General features: G+C 46.3%; 1 protein-coding gene across 3 annotated transcripts in view; it reads right to left on the reverse strand.

The window, feature by feature from the left end:
- Positions 1–20,680, reverse strand: part of SSH2 (slingshot protein phosphatase 2) — an 88,338-nt gene that overhangs the window by 41,696 nt on the left and 25,962 nt on the right. Inside the window, exons 2-3 of one of the 3 annotated variants that reach the window (XM_082294922.1) lie at positions 17,936–17,979; positions 13,990–14,089 (exon numbers count right to left, since the gene is read on the reverse strand). In XM_082294922.1, the coding sequence (XP_082151048.1) occupies positions 13,990–14,033 (44 nt within the window). In that variant the 5' untranslated portion in view covers positions 14,034–14,089; positions 17,936–17,979. Of the gene's footprint in view, positions 1–6,663; positions 6,793–13,989; positions 14,090–17,935; positions 17,980–20,680 lie in introns of those variants that run through there. The other 2 variants (XM_082294923.1, XM_082294921.1) reach the window with 2 other exon arrangements.

Consider the following 20,680-nt stretch of genomic DNA (forward strand, 5'->3'; position numbering starts at 1 on the left):
AAACCAACCCTAACAATAACAACAACAAAGCCAGTGACAAGCTCTTCACACGTCACCATGCAATGAGCCCTCAAAAAAACCCAAACAAACTAAACAAACAAAAACCCCAGTGCAACTCCTCCCACAATTTGGGTTCATTTTAATTCAGCATCGGGTTGCAGAAAGCAAGCAGCAAACTAACAGAAGGACAAAGATAAAACAAATTATAGCTTTTTACACCTTTGTGCCAATGAGATTCCCCCTTACATTATAATCTGACCAAGGTAAATTTATCATTTGCCAATCAAAACGACCCTACACCAGCCCCATCTGCCATTTGGAGTGTCACAAAACATCAGCAATACACCCAGAACAGGGCTGTCCGTGCCTGTCAGCTAGAGGTGACTGAGCCAAGCCACAGGTACCCGCCCGCTCCAAAGCATCCCATTGGGATACTGTAAGAAAAGAGGCTGCAGGGCACCAAGAGGCTCAGAGAAGCAAATTCATTCTCTTCATGCTGGCAAACAAATCACAGAGAGTGAGGAAATCCAGCACATTATACACGGTAATACCACTGTGCAGACAATTCCAAGCTCAACTCAACAGGGGTCCCAATCCATCCTGGGCACTCCAGACAGCTCTGGACCTTGGGATGAACTTACTCTGATCCACCTCAGTGCCTCCACTAAAGCCACACTGCAACAGTCAGATGTCACAGATCTGTGCTCTTCCAGGGAAAAGCTGGAGGTTTAACACTGCAACTCAGACCCTGACCTGCGCAGTTCCCGGGCAGGAGCCAGCCCTGGCCAGTGGGACAGCATGGAGCTCATTAAGCCATTGTGAGAAGTGTGTGAACAAATGAAGGAGTTTGCTAATAAGTGACAAAGATCATTTGTTTAAAAGAAAGGACTAAATCATTTCTGGTTCAGCAGTCTGGATTTAGCCTACTTGTAACAAAGGTGTTTTGAGGAAAAGCATTGTGCTTAAATGGCTTTTTGCAAGTAAACCAGAGAGCCCAAAGGGCTGAACATGATGTTGGTGAGGGGCAGGTAAGTACTGGATAAACAGGGATATGCACTGAACAAGGAGCCTGTAGCCTCAATATACTTAGAAGCGCCCAAATTTATAAAGCTGCCAACACCAAGAAATGCCAACCCTACATGGAGATCTTCGAGTTTGGATTCCTGTGTCACTCCCAGCCTTCAGCAACTCTGGGACTTGTCTCAAGTTTACTTTTACAGGCTTTTCTTCTTCTCACCCTCCCTCGTCCACCAGCTGATGTCCTTGAACCAGAAAGCTTCTGTCACAAAACACTTGGTTAATCCCACACAACCCAGCAATAGGTGGCTGCAGAACAGCTATTGCCAGTCTCCAGTTCCTTCCCAAGATGCTGAATCCAAGCTCTGGCCCAAATGCACACACAAACCAAAGGGGTGGCTTTGGGATACTTCAGCAAAAGTGTTCAGTATTAAGGACAGGAGTGAGTTTTGCTCCATGTGTTTGTGAAAAGTTGAGTCTCCAACCAGCTGCTATGAAACACCATGGCTGGAAACTCAAGTTGCAGATTTGCTCTGTACACATTAAATCCATTACAATGGAGAAAAATATTTGCTGAACTAGTTTTAGGCCCATATGGGCTGATAATTTAAATGCTGTTTGTCAGACCAATGCAGGGGAGACAGCAGCTCTTCAGAGCCTACTGCAAAACGGGACACAGAATTTTAAACTTTCTCTGACCCCACAAACACTAGTAAGAAGCAACTGTCAAGAAAGTTAGCCTGAAGTTGTTTGAAAAACAATGAAGCAATATTTTAACCAGGGGCTCTGTGATAAAGGTGCAAGGACGTAGAGTCCTGCAAAAAAAATCCCAGCCAGCTATTAACTGGCCCCAAAAGGTCTTTCTTTTTCTGCTGATAATTTCACTGGGGTCCTTCTGCTTTGTGGTCTTTAGAAAAATCCCAAGCATTTCCAGAGACAGGAACATCTGCAGATGTTTCAAGACAACACCATCTCAGAGTCAACTCTACCATTTAAATCCTTTTAAAACATTAATTTGGCAGCCCAACAGCGTGGGCTTCCTAACTAAAACATATTGCTTAAAAAGGGTGGTGCGTGGGGGGTTTGTCCTTGAAACACTGGTTTGTGGCTCAGGTTTTGATCTGATGTCCGATAACCATCTCTGTCTCTCTTCCAGCCCTTACCAGGAAGGATCGGCGAGACAAATACCCACAGCTTCCAGGGGAATAAAAGGAAAAGCCAAACAGGAAAAGTAGTTATGAACAATACAGCCCTGGCTTAGTTAATGATCAACTCTGCACAGACCATACTACTTTTACCCAAATACCACAACCTATTTGAGTAGTTTTTAGTGATCAGTGGGTAGTAAGAGGCCTCTTAAGCATCGCATTTGTTTCATCACAAGCAGCAAAGAAATAAAAAAGATGAGAAATCCCCGACAACTCTGCTCTGTCAACAGGAAGCCCATCCACTGTGCAGGGTGAGCTCAGCTGCGTGGAGGGGTGGGCAGGAAGGGTAAGGGGTCAGGTTCCCCTGCCTGCACATTCCCATCACATCCCTGATGGAGTATGAGGCTGTCTTCTGCAGCCTCATACAAACCCTGAGCACACAATGCACACTTAAAGGGAGAAAACAACTGCTGCAGTCTGCCCTGATCCCACCAGCCTCTACAAGAGATGAAGGGCTAAACAAGTGCTTTCTGCATTTCAAGCACCTCCAACCAGAGCGACCCTCAGCTCATAAGGCAACTTCAGTTTAGAGCTGACAGTGGCAACTGGAATCACTCTTCTGATCTTCCCGTCTTTTTGCAGCAGTTTCCAAGCATCTCCTCCTCAGCTCGTGAATATCACCGACTCTCAGCACAAAGGTAAAATACTCACAAAGCTACAGTGCTTTACAATGGCACAGAAGCAATTAAAGATTTCCAATAACACGCTGCTCAGAGGCTTGCAGTCTAATTGCTGAACGGTCAAGGGTTTTGGCAGCAACAACATTGTGAGGAGATAAAGAGGTTGTAAGGCTTCCCATACAAGAAATAAATAAATAAACAGCTCTCCAAAGAATGGCAACAGCAGCCACACACCTATCTAAGTTCCTGACTTGGCACTTGGCACAAGTCAAGATTAGGTGGTCATGAAATTTCCCACCATAAAGGCCACAGCCCCTTGACAGAGGAAAATGAAAGGGGTGGGGGAGGACAAGGGCCAAGAAGACCGGGCACACAGACAGGTTACAGCACGGAGGTGGCAACACAATGAGCCTGAATTACCCAGTGTTGTAATTTACTGTACAGTCTGTAATTACCTGCACAGCCTCAGAACTTCCTCTTCTTGTGAAGAGTTGTTTCTTCACACTCTGCACAACGGTTGTCACTTAGAAGAAAACTGATTACGGGAGAGAGCAACAGGCTGCTAAGCCAGGTCTGAAAGGTTATTTTGTGTCTACTTATTGCTGAAAATAATTCAGTTTAACTTCTTGGGTTTATTTTTTTCCCCTAAGAGCTCTGCCATAAACTCACAATGCTGTCAAGAAAGTGTCTACTCCTGCTCCTTCTTTTTTCCCCCCTCAAAGTTTAAAATACATATAAAAACTGTGAGTTAACATCTTATAATAGAAAACAGACTGGTATGAGGCAAGCAGGAGAACCATGGAAAGCAGTGAGTGTATCTGTGCTTTTAGATCCATCTGGCTCCCGAGTGTTGGAGGATGAAGGAGTAAACAGGACAGGGGTGCTTCAACATGTGCTCTATGTGTGCCCAGGGAGGACTCCCACTGCAGCCTGGCAGAAAGGAAGTCAAGGCAGAGTCAAAAGTATTTAAACACAACAAAACATGCCCCAGAATGCCAGGTGGTCGTGGGCACCCAAGTGAAGTGGCCAATCCTCAGGTTCAGAACAAAGGCTGAGCATTCCTCTGCACCTTCTGGCCCCACTCCCTGACTGAGCAAGGCCCAGTGAGACTCACACAGGAAGGATGTGGCACAGTGAAAGCAAGAGCTGGGTTTTCTCAAACCCCAAGTGAGTGCCCTGATTACTGGGTCATCCTGCTTTGTCACTGAGATAAAGAGGAAAACTGGGTGACAGAGGAATCTGGCATTATCAGAGGAACTTGGAAAAGCCACTTCAGGGACACCAGCAATGGATTAAATAACTAAAACTTGGCCAGAGGCAGAGGAAGCGACTACACGCAGGAATAACGGATCCATGGCAATTCCTCCAAGTTTCTCATTAAAAATTCTTTGATATTTGCAGACTATCTGAAGCTTTGCTTTTTTCTTTCTATCTTTTCCATCAGCTGCCTTAGAGTTTTAGTAGACCAAAGTAAATTTTGAATCCTACACACAAACAAACCAGTTAATCAGCAGAATTCCGCCTAGGTTCAGTGAGAGTAGCAAGACTTTCTGGAACAAGTTACAGCTATAAATTCTGAGCATTTTGATAAACACAAGTCTCCCGGACATTATGTGAATCCTTGTGAACCTGAAATGAATTAGACTCAGACCAGCTGACTACATTACTGACTAAAAGCGTCAACACAAGAGTAATTTCTGCTGATCTCTGAAAGTCAGAGCTGATCAGCCAAATACATCTACTAAAGAATACACTGAAACAGAAGTTTCTGATAATGTTTGGGTCACCACTGCCCTTCCCACTCCACAGAGAACACATTTTTAGCATAGCAAACAACTAAATCTGGATTTTTAGGTCTTGTCCATGATGAAATAAGGACATCCAATATTAATCAGCCTTTGTGAACTTGTAATTAGGAGCACAAACTTTAAACACTGGCCTTTATTACACCACCCCAAGAGCTGCAGCACCATCCTGATTGAGAACACTAGCAAAATATTAGTCCAGCACTCAGCCCTGTGAGAACACTTCTGCGTGGGCCAAAAGCTCTGTCATTCTCATGCTTATTAATCTTCCCTTACAGGAGGCAAATGACAGCGTAAGCTCCACTCTGATAACTCTGTTATCTCTCTCCTCAGAAAAGGAAAGGGTGGTCCTTCCAACCAAGTGTCCATTTAAACTACCACGAGGCACTTTGCTGCAGGGATCCGTGTGACATGTGACGGAGGGAGCAGAGACGAACAGCATTTCCCCTCTCTTTTGATCCCTTTCCGTACAGTCTCCAAGTGCGGGTTAAGTGTTTGAGCGGTGGATAAAACAAACACCTTAAAAGCACTTAAACTGTTACCTGGCTACCTACTCTAGCTCGGTAAATCATCCGGAGTTCCAAGGAAATGTTTCAGCCTACAGTATGTTGGGGTTTTCGCCACAATTCCAGAATTACTGCAACTTCCCGAAGCCCAGGGCATATCCTGTTTGCATCATTGCTTTGGAAGAACAGTTTAGGTATACATCTCTGTTAAACCTACATTATCAGCAACTGCAGGGAAAGCCCTGATGTTTACAGGCAACACTGCGAGCGGAAAAAAATTACTAACTACAAACATTTTGGGTTGAGTATGAAAGGCTCAGAGACACTTAACTAAACTGATTACCAACTGCAGCAGTGATTGCTAGCGCTCACAAAAGAAGGCACAGGAGCTGGGGACTCATTTCCATATGAAGCATAAGCAGAGATATCTACTAAAGACCTCGTAAGTGCACGGCAGCTGCAGTTCTAGCAGAAGCTTCTTGTGACAAGAACACAGTTCCAGGTGGGACCCAGCACTTTATCCCACTATCTGGAAGCCTTTCATGATGTTTCCAAGAGATAAAGCAATCCTTTGGCTTCTTTAAAGAAGTATCAAGCGTGGCTAGACCACAGTGACTATCTCTCTGTACTCCTTATCTACCACCCCATAGCTGCCACTTCCCTCCTTAATCCCTCCAGCCAAACCCCACGACTCAGGCAGTGGCTGTTAATTGTTTATAAATTAAATGATTATTCATATCTGCATATCAAAGGCGGATGTGCAGCTGGAGAGCCTGATTTTCCATGCGGCTTAGCTTGGGACACGGAGACACTGCATTTTGGGGCTGCCCAAGACTGACAGTACTTAACAACTGGCAGCAGCTCACGTCCCTGCCTTGTCACCCGCAGGTGCTGAGTGTAAGGTCTCGGTCCTGCTCCTATGGCTCCGACCTGGGACACCCCAGCCCCGCAGCCCCTCTCTGCCGCTCTGCGATAAGCCGAGAGATCAGATAAAGGGGCTAATCTCTGCTTTGAGCCCAAAAGACGGCCTAAGTATGCGGGCAGGGGATCTGTACCCCGCTGTCAGCGCCAAGCCCGGCTGGGGGGCCGCGGGGGCCCCGCACCGGCACCACACGGGAAACCGGCGGCTCCGGCGGGAGGAAGCGCAGCCCTGAGCTGCCCGGGCAGCTCCCGTGTAACCGTGAGAGAAGCGCTCGGATGGGACTCGAAGTACTGGTAGTGAAAAAAAAAATCATCAGGGAAGTGAGCGGTGAGGGAGCAGCAGCTGCCGGGCGCTGCCGGCGCTTATCAGCACTTCCAACACTGCGGTGCCGGCCAGGGGAAAGTTTGCCCGGAGGCAACCGGCGGCGGAGCGAACTACGGGGAACGGGGAGGGCGAGGAGAGAGGGAACAGCGGAGTGAGAGCAGCGCACGCCCGGGCAGGGGGAGCCGCCGGGAACCGGGGCAGGCGGAGCGGCACCGGGAAGGGGAGTCTCGGGGAGTCTCGGCGGTGTGTACCGGTACTCACAGCTGGGCGATGGCGCCCTGGGAGATGACGGCGTTATCGGAGAAGTAGGGGATCATCGCTCCCCGCCGCGGCGGCCGCCCTGCCCCGCGGCATCGGCACCGCCGCTCTGCCCCGCGCCCGCCGCGCCGCCCCCGCCGCGCAGGCGCGGCCCGAGGGGCGGGGCCAGGGCAGGCTCCGCCCCCTCTGCCACGCCCACACCGCACGTGGCGGCGCGGGGCTGCGGGGACAGCGAGGGGACACGGGGGACCGGGACAGCGAGGGGACAGCGAGGGGACACGGGGGACCGGGACAGCGAGGGGACAGCGAGGGGACACGGGGGACCGGGACAGCGAGGGGACAGCGAGGGGACAGCGAGGGGACACGGGGGACCGGGACAGGCGGGACGGGGACAGCGAGGGGACACGGGGGACCGGGACACGCGGGCGGCCCGCCCCGCTCACGGGCCGGAGTTCAGCTGCCGGTTCCCCCAGCGGGCGGCAGCGAGGGACGGGGCACAGCGCCGGGCGCGGGTGCGCTCGGTTTTTCCTTTTCCCTTCCCTTTTCGTTTTCCCCTCCCTTTCTTCCCCTCCTTTCCCCCCTCAGATGTAGGCCAGCGAGGCTGCACGCCCTGCATCCGGGTTTGATGCAGCACATCAAACGATATTTTGCAAAAGGCAGGCAGCGACAACTCGGGTGCTTAGGAAACGACCTTAATTTCTCTCCTGCAGGAGACGGGGGGGAGAGTTCTTGGCAGTAACTTTCATATGCAGAGACGCGACAACTTGCTTTCTGCCAAAGGAGAAGAGAAGCAGCTGCCTTTCAGTGCTGTTTAATCTTTAGCTCCATCGCCCCTCGAGAAAAGGAAGAAAGGAAGTTATTTAGAACAAAAGTCTTGTCCTCTGGCTGCTGGGAATTCAGATATTACAGTGTGAGGGAAACTTAATACAGTTTTCCACTGGGGAGAGGCGGGGGCAGCTCGATCCCACCCTGCACTGCCCATCCCAGATCGGCATTCTCCAGCCCTTGCATCCAGCAAGCAGCGCGGGCGAACAACCGAGGAGCCTTGGAAGCAAGCTCAGTTTTGTGTTTCCCATAGGAATGCATGACATCCCAGCACAGAGGAACACGATATACCAGCCTTAAGTCATCTGCTGTGGGTGGCACATGCCCAGCAAGGAGGCACAAGTGAGCTGCCAGGGGAAGATGTGAGTTTAAACACATCTACTTGTTAATGACATCTACTCAAGAATAGAAAAATTACCAAGGCATCACTGCAGAGCTGCCTGTGATCTGGGAGGAGAGCTGGAAGCCAAAAGCTTCATCAGCTTTATTTCCAATTATTAACTAAAAGTTTCAGAGAAGCAGAGAGAGGTTGAAAAAACCAACACTGTGATGGCAGCTGCTTCAGGTCTTGATAGGAGACTTGACAGGAGCAAGAAAACACTTGTCTGAAAGGTCTTGACCATCCCCACTTCAGGGATGGGCAGAGAAAAGGGCAAAGCAAGTGCAATTTGTGATTCTGCAAGTTTTGCTAGGATATTGTTTGGTTGCATTAATTTAAGCAATGTCATCCTATATAGCCAAGAGCGCAGCTCTGGTAATGGTGCCTCACAGCTGTAAAGAAAATGCAGTGCCAGCTTGCTGCAATGCCAAAAAAAATCATTTTGTTAGGCAAGAATGAAGTCGGTTGCAAGAAGCAATGGAAAAATCGGGACATTAAGAAATGGAGGGTAACTCAATCCTTCCAGAGGTCAAGAGACTGGCAAGAACCTCATATTCAGTAGTAACACATACCACACATTCACAGACTGAGAAACAAGCCCAGAATTTCTGTTCTATTCTAATTAATAACTTAAGGGCTTTATTCAAGCATTGTAGAAGACTAAATGTACTTAGATACTGTCCAGACACGTCGGATTTCTTACACGCAACAACCATTACAAGGCAAGCCCTTAAAACCTGCTGAAAACAAGTGCACTGATTAACTACAAGCAGCTACTCATAACATATGGATAATAGATTTGTAAATGAATTAGTCCTGGATTAATACAATCATGCTCTGCATCTCCATATGCCAGGGAACCAAGCGATGACAGAAATATCCCATTTGTTTTCTTTTTGAACCTTCAGAGAACAGAAATAGGAAATCCTCAAATAAGTTCATATCTTGTAATCTGCACTAATAAAAGCTATTTGAACCTGGGTTTGTTGCCAAAAAGACTGAAACCCCAGCCTGAGACTGGCACTGCCTCCAGGTACACATTAGTGAGATTAGCATTTCTGTTCCCACTGTCCATTTGTGTAGACTCAGAGAATCATTCAGGCTGGAAAAGACCTCCAAGATCAAGTCAAATCTTTGACCCATCACCACCTTGTCAACTAGACAACAGCACTAAGTGCTGTGTTATTTTCATATTTTGCTTTTTAAAATCAGACTTAAGGAACAACTCAAATGTCTTTATTAAAGTTGCTCCTATGTTTAGACATAAGTAAAAGTTTAGACCCAGTAACTCGATCTCTCAGCGTGCAAGAGCAAGGAGCACGCAGAAAGAAGGGGATGCACGAGATGGGAGTTTAGGCAGCAGGTCACAAGACAGCCAAGAAACTGCTCCTGGCTGGAAGCAGGTGCACTCTGCTGGGACAAATTCACAAAGAATTTAAAGTGCACGAGATTGCAGTGATGACAGGTAGCAGCCTAAATCACCACCGTGCCGCAACAGAGCATGTGAGCAGAGCCATTAATCACTGCATGACAAGATGTAAATACGCCCGTCTGGGGTCTCCAGTGCTGCCCAGCCCAGTGCACCAAATGGCACTTTGCTGCAGGGAAAAGGGCACTGCTTGTCCGAGTTCTCCTCGGCATTTTGCACTCCCCAGGAAGCCATGGGATCAGCGGGGTCGAGCGGAGCAGGCAGCAAACCCTGCACGGGACTGCAAAACCACGAGCCTGTGGGACAGCAGGATCCATTTAACCTTTGAACACCACACAAACTAATAAAGTGGAGTTATATACAGCACGTGAGATACATTGTAAAAACACCCATCCCAAAACCTTTGCTACACTAAGGCAGCAGCTAGAACCAGTTATGGAAGCACAATGGAAAAAAAAAACTAAGATAAAGAACGTGAGAGATGTCTGAGCAGGCATTCAGGAGGGCGGAGCAGAGGCAATGCCACCAGAGCTGCCTCTGAAGAGAAGTTTGAGGGGTGGAAGGGGAACGTGCATGCACGAATCTCTCATATTGACTTGTAGTGTTCGGTCTGGGAGACAAGGCTGACAACATATTGTTTATTCATACAGTCATCATTTTCACCGGTGTCTGCATTGCAAAACTACACCATCACAGCAGCTCGCACCAGTACCTTCAGCTGTCTCGCTTTCCTGCTGCATTTTAGCAGTTTCTGATCTTGCGGTGATGCAATTCTGTGTCCTGCACTTGCTAATGGGCTTTTCCTTGGCCAGCCCAGGCCTCGGTGCACAGGTCACCACAAAGTGCTCCAGTCAGGCTTGGCACTGGCATGCCCACATTTGACACTTGCAGGAGGCATGCTCAGAGCTGGACACCCAGTCCTGTCAGTGCACATAGTCCACATGCAAACACGGCATTCATCAAGCTTCTGTTTCCATCCAAGATCAACAGCTTCAGGCTGAACTGCTGCTTCTTGTCAGACCACAAAAGGTGTGGGTGTCATCATGTTCCACCCACTCCTATCCCACAGGGGCTTGCTGAGTGTCTGCTCACATGTTAAGATGATTAAATCTGGAGCATGATTGTCTTATTAGGCATCTTCAATTTTTAGTCTACACTAAGGGGGACATGATGACCTCTTTTCATTTTAGAGTACACCTACAAGCAAGATTTCCTCTGGTACCCTCCGTTCTCTCTTTTTAAGAGCCCTAATGAACACAATATACTGTCATAGTCTCTAACTCCAGTGGGTGTGAAGGGTTGAGTATTAAGTCTGTTTGGACTGAAGTCCAGGTACTCTCTACAAAAGCAAGTAATGTTCTCTTCCTACAAATATGGAAAGTACTACAGCTGTAACATCAGTCATGTTCAAGGTAAAGGGGACAGTGGGAGGCTGTCACACATAGGAATTCTGCCCTCAATCATTATTATCAGCATCACAGATAAGGCAATGCAGAACCCAGACCCATGTTTTCAGGGGATTATGAAAAAAACTCGTTAAGCTGCTGTGTTAGACAAACAAACCTCCCCCTCAACCCCAGCACATCCTCTCCCTGCCGAGCGATGTGCCACAGCCGTGACTGCTCAGCCACCTTTACTGCACATGTGGAAAGTTTGTTCTTTACTGTTCAACAGCTGTTTCCGGTGATATTTATGAAAAGTCACAGAATTTTGAAAACAACACGTCCCTGCCCACAGCCGAGCATGGGAGTCTTGCACAGGCACCGCCGGGGAGCAGAGGTAGCAAGTTCATTTCCGTGTGCAGAGGTGGGGCCAAGTCCTTTGTTTTTCTCACCGGCAGCTACACTCAATCTTTGCCCACAAAAGCAGCTGTCGCCACATCAGCTCTGATGGGAAAAGGGTCCTAAGGGGTAGCCTTGAAAACTTTGGTGCCACAGTGAGCTCTTTGAGGGTCAAAGGACCTGATGACCCTGCTTTTTTGGTGGGAAGTCACTTAAGTAATCCTTTTGCTGTGAGGACATGTGGCTTTAAGCACTGAACAGAGTTGACAGATGAGTCTGAGCGGATTAAGGGTCCAAATAGATGATTTATTTGGGAAGAGCCTTAAATTAGTTCAGCAAACCTGTAAACAGGTAGAGACTGAGTGGCTGAAAGCAGCACCTCCTGCACTCATCTCCTGCTGCTACCTCCGCACCTCAGAGGAGAAGTTGATCTGTCAGAAGCCTTCTGGATGTTTTTAGCATGGGAGACGAAGCCTCCTGCATTCTGCAGCCCAATTTATCAGGAAAACATGAAGCAATTTCAGTAGCAGCGATCATAAACAAGCCAATGCACGCAGGGCAGAACGAGATAGAGTACAGCACAGACACAAAGCTTTCCCAGTGATTAACAGACATACCACCCACCAAGGCACAGCTTACACACACCAGCTGTATTACACACGGCCAGGGAAACTTAACCAAGTAATTATAAAGGAGCCCATATCTAGTTAAAACAAAACAAAACAAACAAAAAAAAGCAAACCAAAAAAAGGCAGGAGGAGACAGGAACAGGGAAAGCACGCAAAACTGTACTTTAATCCTGAAGAACCAGTCAGAACAGGAAGCCACATTCTAAATTTGGTTATTTAAGCTGTCAAAGAGTATTTCTGTTTCCAGTTCTTGAGCAAAGAAATCAGACGAGTACAGGAATAGGGAGATAAGCATCACTGAAAGAACAAACCCCTGCTTTTAAAGCCCTTTGGTCAGCTGCCCATCATGATCGATGATTAGGCTGCCTAGTTGAGAATTCAACACCTATTTTGCAATATTATCAGTTCATTAAAACCTTCCCTCACCAGCCCCACATCCAATCACTGTATAGTTTACTTATCATTAAATCTTCGAGAGTCTGAAACAGAGAGGTCAATGCTCAATTACACCTTTTTTACAGAGCTGAAGCAAAGATGACTTAAGGGACCCGAGCAGGAAAATGGACACAAGCAGCAATGTCTGCTCTCAACAAGCAACACCAGTGTAGGTAACATATTATTTCAGTGACCTGTGGGAAAGAAAGATCTAAATCCTCCCAACCGTCAAACCATCCACTCCCCCAGTTTTATAAAGGAATGATTTTGATGCAAAGACACCAAAGAGCTGAATGGCAATGAGTCCAGAAACCCTGGCTCAGATTATCAAAATACATTTAAGTGTCTGAAATCCATGAAGTGCTGAAAACTCTTGAGGATTCATGTTTAACTTTGAAGTCTTGTGAAGGTGTCCCACCAGGAAAGGGAATTTCAGAGTTTCCCTTTCTATTCCTCTAGCTTAGAGCACCTGGTTCATGCTCAGCAGGAGACAGAAGCACGTATGGAATCCTTAAGGCACCTCCTAGGTCAGCCCCTCCTCTGTGAACCTCTGAAGGAGCACAAGTGCATGGGAGCAGCTGTTCTGGACTCTAGACCCTTTTGGTAGCTGAAGGATCTGACCCACCTTCATTCCTTTTACTTCCCCGTTTGTCCTTGCCCTGTTCCTCATTCTCCTCTGTTCACACGCTTAGAATGACAAATGCAAAACCACTTTTCATAAGCATTCAGATTTTGAGCGAGCTCCCTGTGTTTACCCGGTAATTTGGCAATGCAATGATATTACTCTGCTTGATCCTTCAGCCTGAAGATCACACCTGAAATCATCTCACACATTATTGTGATCCACAAGTATGTCATCGGACTGGACATGTTGCAACCACAAACACAGACCTTGCAGTGAACTAGCCCTGCAGATACCTGTTACTAATCTAATAAACCCAAATTTTACTGCCAGTTCAATACCTTTGCTCACAGTTTAGTGATAAAAGAGCTGGTATTCAAAAATAAAGGCCACTGTAATGAATCGCGGCCCACAGAACTTTTTCTGGTGGTCAGCAGAGCTAGCAGATGACCAGAACTGTTCTTTATCTCGGTATTACACTCTTCCCCAAGCAGCTGTAGTAAATGCCAGAGAGAGGCTGAGCTGTCACTGAAAGGAAAGACAGAAAGATGAATTCAGGAAACACATTCTAAAGATAAGGTTCATACTACAAGAGCTTAGTAATCTCCAGCACGGATAAACACACGTTTTCCTGTACACCACACACAGTCCCTTCTTACTCAAGATCTGGAGTTAACAAACTGTCTTGCACACCCATTAAAGACCCAGCTGGTTGGTTCAAGTACCAACAGAGTAAATGTTTGGCAGCTGCAGCAGCAAGCAAAGGCAGCACAAGGAAGGTTTAGTTGCCAGAACTCCCAACGCACGGCTTTTGGAAGTGTCTCTTGTAACACCAGATAGGTTTTAAGGATAACCAGGAGTGCCAGGAGCCTGCCACAGGAGCACCAAATGCTGATGATACACATCTCCAAAAGTCACAGCTGTCACAGGATGCTGCAGATCCACACGTCTCAGTGTGGAGTGTGAATGAGCCTTTGGAAGTGCAGTCAATTCAGTATCACACGATCACCCCCCCCACTTCTCACAGGGACTAACACACATTTTACAACGGGTTTCAGTTTAAAAATCAAACAGGTTGGCTTACAGTTTCTTGAGCTGCTGTCCTGTAGAAGGAAGCACATGTACCTATTTCACTTAGTATTTGAAAAACAACGTCTATACTTCTATAAACCATCAGCTCCTGCATCAGACTGTGGTCTTCCGCTCCTAAAACAAAAGTATTTACTCACAGCTTGAGACCTTGAGGCATCTTGGCACATCCAACTGTTATCATGGCAATAATCTGATTTGCTTTCCTTCCCAGTTCACTCCTGGAAGGAACTATTTTGACTAAAAAAAAAAACAAACCAAAAGGTAACCATACTTGTGCTGCAAAAGGTGTGGGGTTTTTTTCTTTTTAAATTATAATTTAACACCACACTCTTGCCTCCACTTGAAGAGGGAAGCACAAGCACTTTCTGAGAACATTTTCAGGTAACAAGCCCCAGATTTCAAGCAGGATGTAATCACCTTCGGTGGCACCTGAAGGGAATGACAGGCTCCTCAGCTTTACCTGAGCAAACTGACATTAGTCTGACCCACTGCTAAACCATAAAAGTTCAAAGAATCCCTCTGAAGTCCCTGGCAGCCTCACTAGGCAATACAGTTCACCCAGTTTTATATGCAAGAGTTACTGAGCAGCCTCAAATGCTGCATTTCAGCAACCACAGTGGTTTCAAGGCACACAGAAGTGGTAAAATCATGATAGTGTGGAAATAGAGGCACCATTTAAAACATAAAACCCAAAAAGCAAGCAGCAGATCCTGACAGCAAATCCAACACAGCTGCAGCACTGCTGCTTCCCCAGGCCCCGGAGATGTTGTTCGTCAGCAAAACAAAGATGCTGAATCCTTGCAACCTTGGCACAGAGCACACAAAACCTGAATGTCAATACCTCAGCAGGTGTAAACACAACTCACAGCTCAATACACGTGAGTTTTAGGTAAATTTTAACAACCTCGGGATGCTGCAAAGAGCTCGTTAACACAGATGCTCCATTAAGAGTGTATTCAGTGTGGCAGCAGCATGTCTGGGGACAGGAGAGATGTGCAGGCCAGTTTAGCTCCACAGCCTCCAGACAGCCTAATAAAAATGTCAGAACATAGCTATGAAGGTAATAAATGTAATAAATAGATTGTTCAGGACATCTGCTTATGCAGCACTGTCTTGGTTCCATTAGCCAAGAGTGACAAGGACTGGCTTGATCAGGGGCTCCAGAGCAAGAACCTGTGTCAGGGCTTTGGGGATCTCACCTGTAAACTGCACGAATGGTCACAGCTACAGCTGGACACAGAGACATCCCCTGGGCTTCCCCCAGAGCAGGGCCTGGATATGAGAAAAAATATTCCAGAAGCCAAGCTGGTTTCACCTATTTGTTCAGCTTATTCATAGCATTAACTTGCTGGGGTTTTCAATAATGGATAGAAATATTTATAGAAATCAGGTCTGTGTTCACTATACCCAAGTACTTTCCTCAACAGGAAAACAAACCATTCCTCTTTGCATCAACACAAAAGAGTTCGACAGGAAATGCCATTGCAAGCACCTTCTAAGGATGGTTGCAGAGCACACAGGAACTCTTTCTGCACTCTGATAGCTCTTTCCATCTAATTAATTTCCATCCATTAATTCCCAAAGCAGAAAGCTCCTCGCTCCAAGATGGTGCTGGCGAGTGCAGACTTGTCAGGTCATCTGAATGCTCTGCAGAGCAGGTTTAAGTTTATACAACGTTTTCACACAGTTCTCCCGTCTGTGAGACCCAGTCCAGGCAATCACAGGCTGTGCAGAGACATGGGGACACAGGAATGGAAATGAAGGTTCTACCCAATGATTGTCAAGAGTGACCACTGCAAAAATCTTCTGACACCAAACAAGTCCATGTGCTTATGCTTAAGTCTTCACTAATTCCCCTGCAAGCATTAACACCTTTGTGCACTAAGATCCTATTTAATAACATTTGAAAAGTTATTCTATTAATGTAAACACACTTTTAGTCCTACCACAGCAGTACTCCTGGCTTCAGTGTCCAGTTAACAGGATGAGTTTGGACATGCCTGATGCCTGACACGCTGAGGTAGAATGTGAACACATTTTCCATGACTGCAGGAGACAAAAGGTCTCCTTGCCAGAAGAATTTTACAAACAGCAAAAAAAAAAAATCCCACCCCAAACACTGACCATTGGCTGTAGCTGCAGCCAGGTCACCTGAGTGAAGCCTCAGGAGAACTGGGCCCTGCCCAGGCAGGCAGTGAGGAATGTCAGGCTGCTGCAGAGCACTACCTGAGTGACACTGTAGCTGGAAACACACCTTTCCTTTTAAGCCAAACTCAATCTGTAGCCTTTTTACTGTCTGGATTTTTAATAGCTGCTACTTGCTATGTTCTTGTGAAAACTGGGGATTAGATATACTCAGGAGCTGTTTATGGACATCTGCTGCTCCTCCGCAGCAGACTCCAGGTTCACTACTTACTCCATTTGACTCTATTATTTTTATCCTGCTGTAATCAAACACATTTAACACCCATCCCCCTGTTTTCCCCCAGAAGGAGCTTGGTTTTAGTAAGCTTTGTGACCCCAGTAACAGGAGTCACAGAGCTTGGATCACCACATCAGCGGCAGGTTGTCACTTCCTACCCCTGGAAGTTATTTCAAATATATTAAAAAAATGCTCGTTTCAGACCTAACCTACAATGGTTGCTAAGCGCCCACAACAATTAAATACCTCCCATCCCTTCCAATACATTATGTATACTGAGATCAAGTCATGAGTTGATCTTGTGACTGCTGGAAGGCCAAGAGTGAAATGAAAAATCGGAGTTTAGCCGAGTTCAATCTGAGCCTTCGGGAATTGTGCTTTCCAGCTTTCCTCTCACTCATGAAAGCTGTAAAATGAAGAAACAGCAATTCTTAAATCATCATTTAGGGCTAGAAGACTGAAGTAAACAGGGCAGTCACCTTCCCTGAGCCACAGATTCACAGAACTACAGGGAAATCATGGGAATGTGCAACCAGGACAACTTTCTCTTTTGCAGATTCATCCAAGTTGGCCCCAAAACACAAAGTCCTGATCTCATTCAAGCATTTTAAATACTACATATTATGGCTTCTGTTGCTACCTACTCACACAAACAACATTAAGCAAAGAACTGTAACAGTCAGAGAGCTCATAAAGGGAGAACCAATTCACCTTCACTTCCCCTTTACTCCCTCTGGAGGGAATCTTAAGCCTTTCACAAAATCTGACTGCAACATTTTAAGCCAAGAAAGTGCTCCTGCCATTGGAGAAGTCACCTGATATATACAATTTCTGCTTTTATTAAGTTCAGCTGAAATAGTTCTTTTGATGGCTTAGAGGAAAGGGGACAAAGCTTACAAGACCCCCAAAAGTCTTACCCTTCAGACTATACCTACATTATAAAAATCACCATTTATTCTTGTCAGTGTTCAATCAACTGTTTCAATGTTTATTTTTTAGCAAATAACATTTACCAAGAAATCAGGTCTTCCTGGAGCAACTGAAATCAGCATTTACAAGAGGTAAACACCTCCCTGCAAAACAATCCCAGTTAAACAAAAAAATCCCTGCAAATTCTCAGTGTCTCCTAACTCTGGAGTGTAAGTTTGACTACTTGCATCAGCAGCAAATACCCACACATCCACTGAATGTGCTATTTAATCAGCAGGTGCCTGTATGGATCAGATCACCCTTGATGGCAACAGGGACTATTTAACCAGAGAACAGGAGTTTATTAGTCTGGTTAGAATACTCTGAATACTCTGATGGTGGACTAAATCCTGAGAAGCAACACAAGACACTGGAGGGAGCTACAGAAACAGCAGTTTGGAGAATATATTCACTGACATCTTTGCCAGCTGTTCCCCATATATATTTTTTAGTGTGCAATCCGACTTTTCCCATTTCCTGCTGCAGCAACCCCGTTATTGGGAGCATCACTGGGGCCACCGTTAAATCCATTTTTCAGTAAGGCTGCATGAGACAGTTGTGCAACATCAACAACAAGCAGAAAGTGATGCATGTTTGCAGTACATGCCAGAGGAACAACTAAAGCCCCGTGGAACATTCCACACAGCAAGGCATCCTCGAGGACTCTTGTGAGCTTTGAGTGACAATCTTACCTTCTGGGCTGGGACCGGCATTCCTCTTCCCCACTGTCTGCCTCCTGCATACATAAGGAAAGGAGAAAAACATTAATATCTTTTAATATATGCAGAAAGCAAAGGCTTGCATTTCACTGGTTTGATTGTGTAAGGCAAGGGAACTCTCCCTGCTCCTGCATGCAGCTGTCACTAGAGAGGAACTCACTTTCTGCTCAGCTGTCACTTCATGTTCTCTCAAAAGCCTTTTAAAAACTCAGCATTACAGGAATTTTTGTCCCTGCAGGATTTTGCATGCTTTTGCACAGACTTCCAGTGACCCCTGCCAAACACGGCAGGCCAAGAGCCAAAAACATAGTTCACTTCTGGGCAAAAATCTCTGGGTTTTTATTACCTTTATGGAGATCATATTAATTCATAGTCCAGTGTCAGCAATCAAGTGTAAAAATCCACAAAACCAGCATGTAATAAACCTGACAAATAGGACTGGGTGAGCACAAATCTGACCAGAAAGGAGAAATTTGACATATTACGCTGCTTTAGATGAGATATTAATATGCACAATCTCTAATGTGCTGTGGAATTTTACTAGGCCTACCTACTACAGCCCAAAGCAATACCTCAGCAGAGAGATCTCAGCAATTAATTCTGCTTCACAGTACATTTACATACGCCCTGCCAGGCACTGGAGATGGGGTACAGGATCTGTTTTATTAGTGAGAACTTACTGTGTTCGTGCAGGTCTGCAGAGAAAAAGCATTTTAAAACATACTGAGGGTTTTGTCAGGGCAGGGGCATCCCATGAAAACCAGAGTTGAGACAGAGGAAGGAAAAAGATAATTTTGTTCCTGGTTGCTCTGAGCTTCCCTCCTGCAGGTCTCATTTTGAGTGATGAATTTTCAAGCCACAGCCAGCAAGGTAGTTGCAAGAGACCTGTGCCACTGAGAGTGTTTCACACAAGGGTGACGCTGGATGTGCAGTGACACAGTGACAGTGCTCTCCTTCCCAGCACTGCCCCTGGCCCAGACTCCTCTGAACAGGCTCCACTGATGTTCTCCCATGAACAACCCTTGGGGAGACTGTACAGCTCTTCTGAACTCTTTTGAACTTCACTCTCTGTGCTTATTGGATGCAAAGGTCCAGTTTAGTTCACTTTTTAATCAGAGTAAAATGCAGATGCTTCTGCTGGATACTCCTTCTCTCTTATTTCAATGATATGAATCTGTGATACATGAGAATAACTAGAAAATGCTGCTTGCTACTGGTCTTCTATTTCTAAGAACAGGACTAGAGCACCACTGCACCACCAAGTCATTCACATGGAGCCACCTGCAACCACAAAGTCAAGCTAAAACCTGCAGACCATCTACAACAAACAAGAGCTGGCAGGAATACCTTCTACTCATCATACCTGAGAATTGGCTCAGCAACTCGGTAAGGAGGTAGCATTCCTGACCCCTTCAAGATGAAAACACCAATGAACTCCACTGTCAACAGCAAAGGAGCTGTTGCATCATTCAGAAGGTGCAGATGAAGAGCAGCCATGGGAGCAGCAGCAGCAGCAGCAGCAGCTTTTTAAGACCAGGGAGCCGAGTCCTTGAAGATTTGTAATCCTAATTACCAGCATTTCCCAGGATAGTGTACCTTCATTTCTCACCCCAGCACCAAAAAGTGCAGGCAATTGTGCCAGAACATAAGCTCCAACTGAGTTCTCTGTGGGTTTACAAGAAATTGATTTTTTTTTTTTTTGGGGGGGGGGGTGCAAGAAGCTTCATTACATGTAGAATTGCTAAAGACATGATGGGATTTTTGAATAAAAAGTGTGTATTTAGCTAGAGAACAAGTTCCTCAAACTCCACAGTTAGGCAAAACAACTGAAAGAGCCCTTGAAGTCTCGTTTGTGCTGCTCAGGAACTCAAGCTATGCAAACATTTTTAGTATTATAATGAATGGCTGTTTCTACCTGCCAAGAAAAATCCTTGTCACAGCAATTGGCAAGCCTGGTGTGCCATAGCCAAAAGTCCCACAAATGACAGGAGAAGATCCTGAAATATGTAGATCATGATCTTAGCTCCCCTCAAAATTCAACCCTCAAGAGCTCAGTGTGGAGGAGGCCAGACATGGCCCAATTAATCACCATCTGTCTCTGCTGAAGCTCTTACATCTCTTTGATATCAGACAGAGATGTAGCAGGTTTGTGTGAGGAGCACATTCACTCAGAATATAACTGACTACAAAAATAACTGTGGACAAGTGTGATTTGAGCAAGAGAACCATTGCCAGTACCTGGGGTGCTGCCTGGAACAAAATTAACCTTCAGGAACCTCCTCCTCTTCTCATCAGCAACTCTGACCAGCCTGCAGCCAACTCCTTCCCTGGACTTCGTGTTTTGTCCTGGATTTACAGAGTGGTCAGATTCAGGTCTCTGAACCATCTTCACCCCATCCACTGTTCCCTCTACAAATGCATCCACGAGAATGTGGACAGAGGGCGAGAAAGATGATACAGCCAATGCTCCCCTATTTCATATATCCCACCCCAAGTCCCTGTTGCCATTCACGCTGTGCTGTGGTCACTGTAAAATCCTGCAGCCCCAAAACATCCTCCAAATCCCCGTCTGGAGCCCAAGCGACTGCAGTAAAGCTTCTTCCCGCTAGAGGGAAGGGCAGGACAGGGATGTGCCCGCTCAGGTGCCGCTCCAGGGAGGAACCGGCTCCAAGGGGACACGGCTCCGGCATTGACACGACTCCTAAAAACCAGCGCCTT

The sequence above is a fragment of the Coloeus monedula genome (genome assembly GCF_965178545.1).
Source record: "Coloeus monedula genome assembly, chromosome: 20".
Taxonomy (NCBI): Eukaryota; Metazoa; Chordata; class Aves; order Passeriformes; family Corvidae; genus Coloeus; species Coloeus monedula.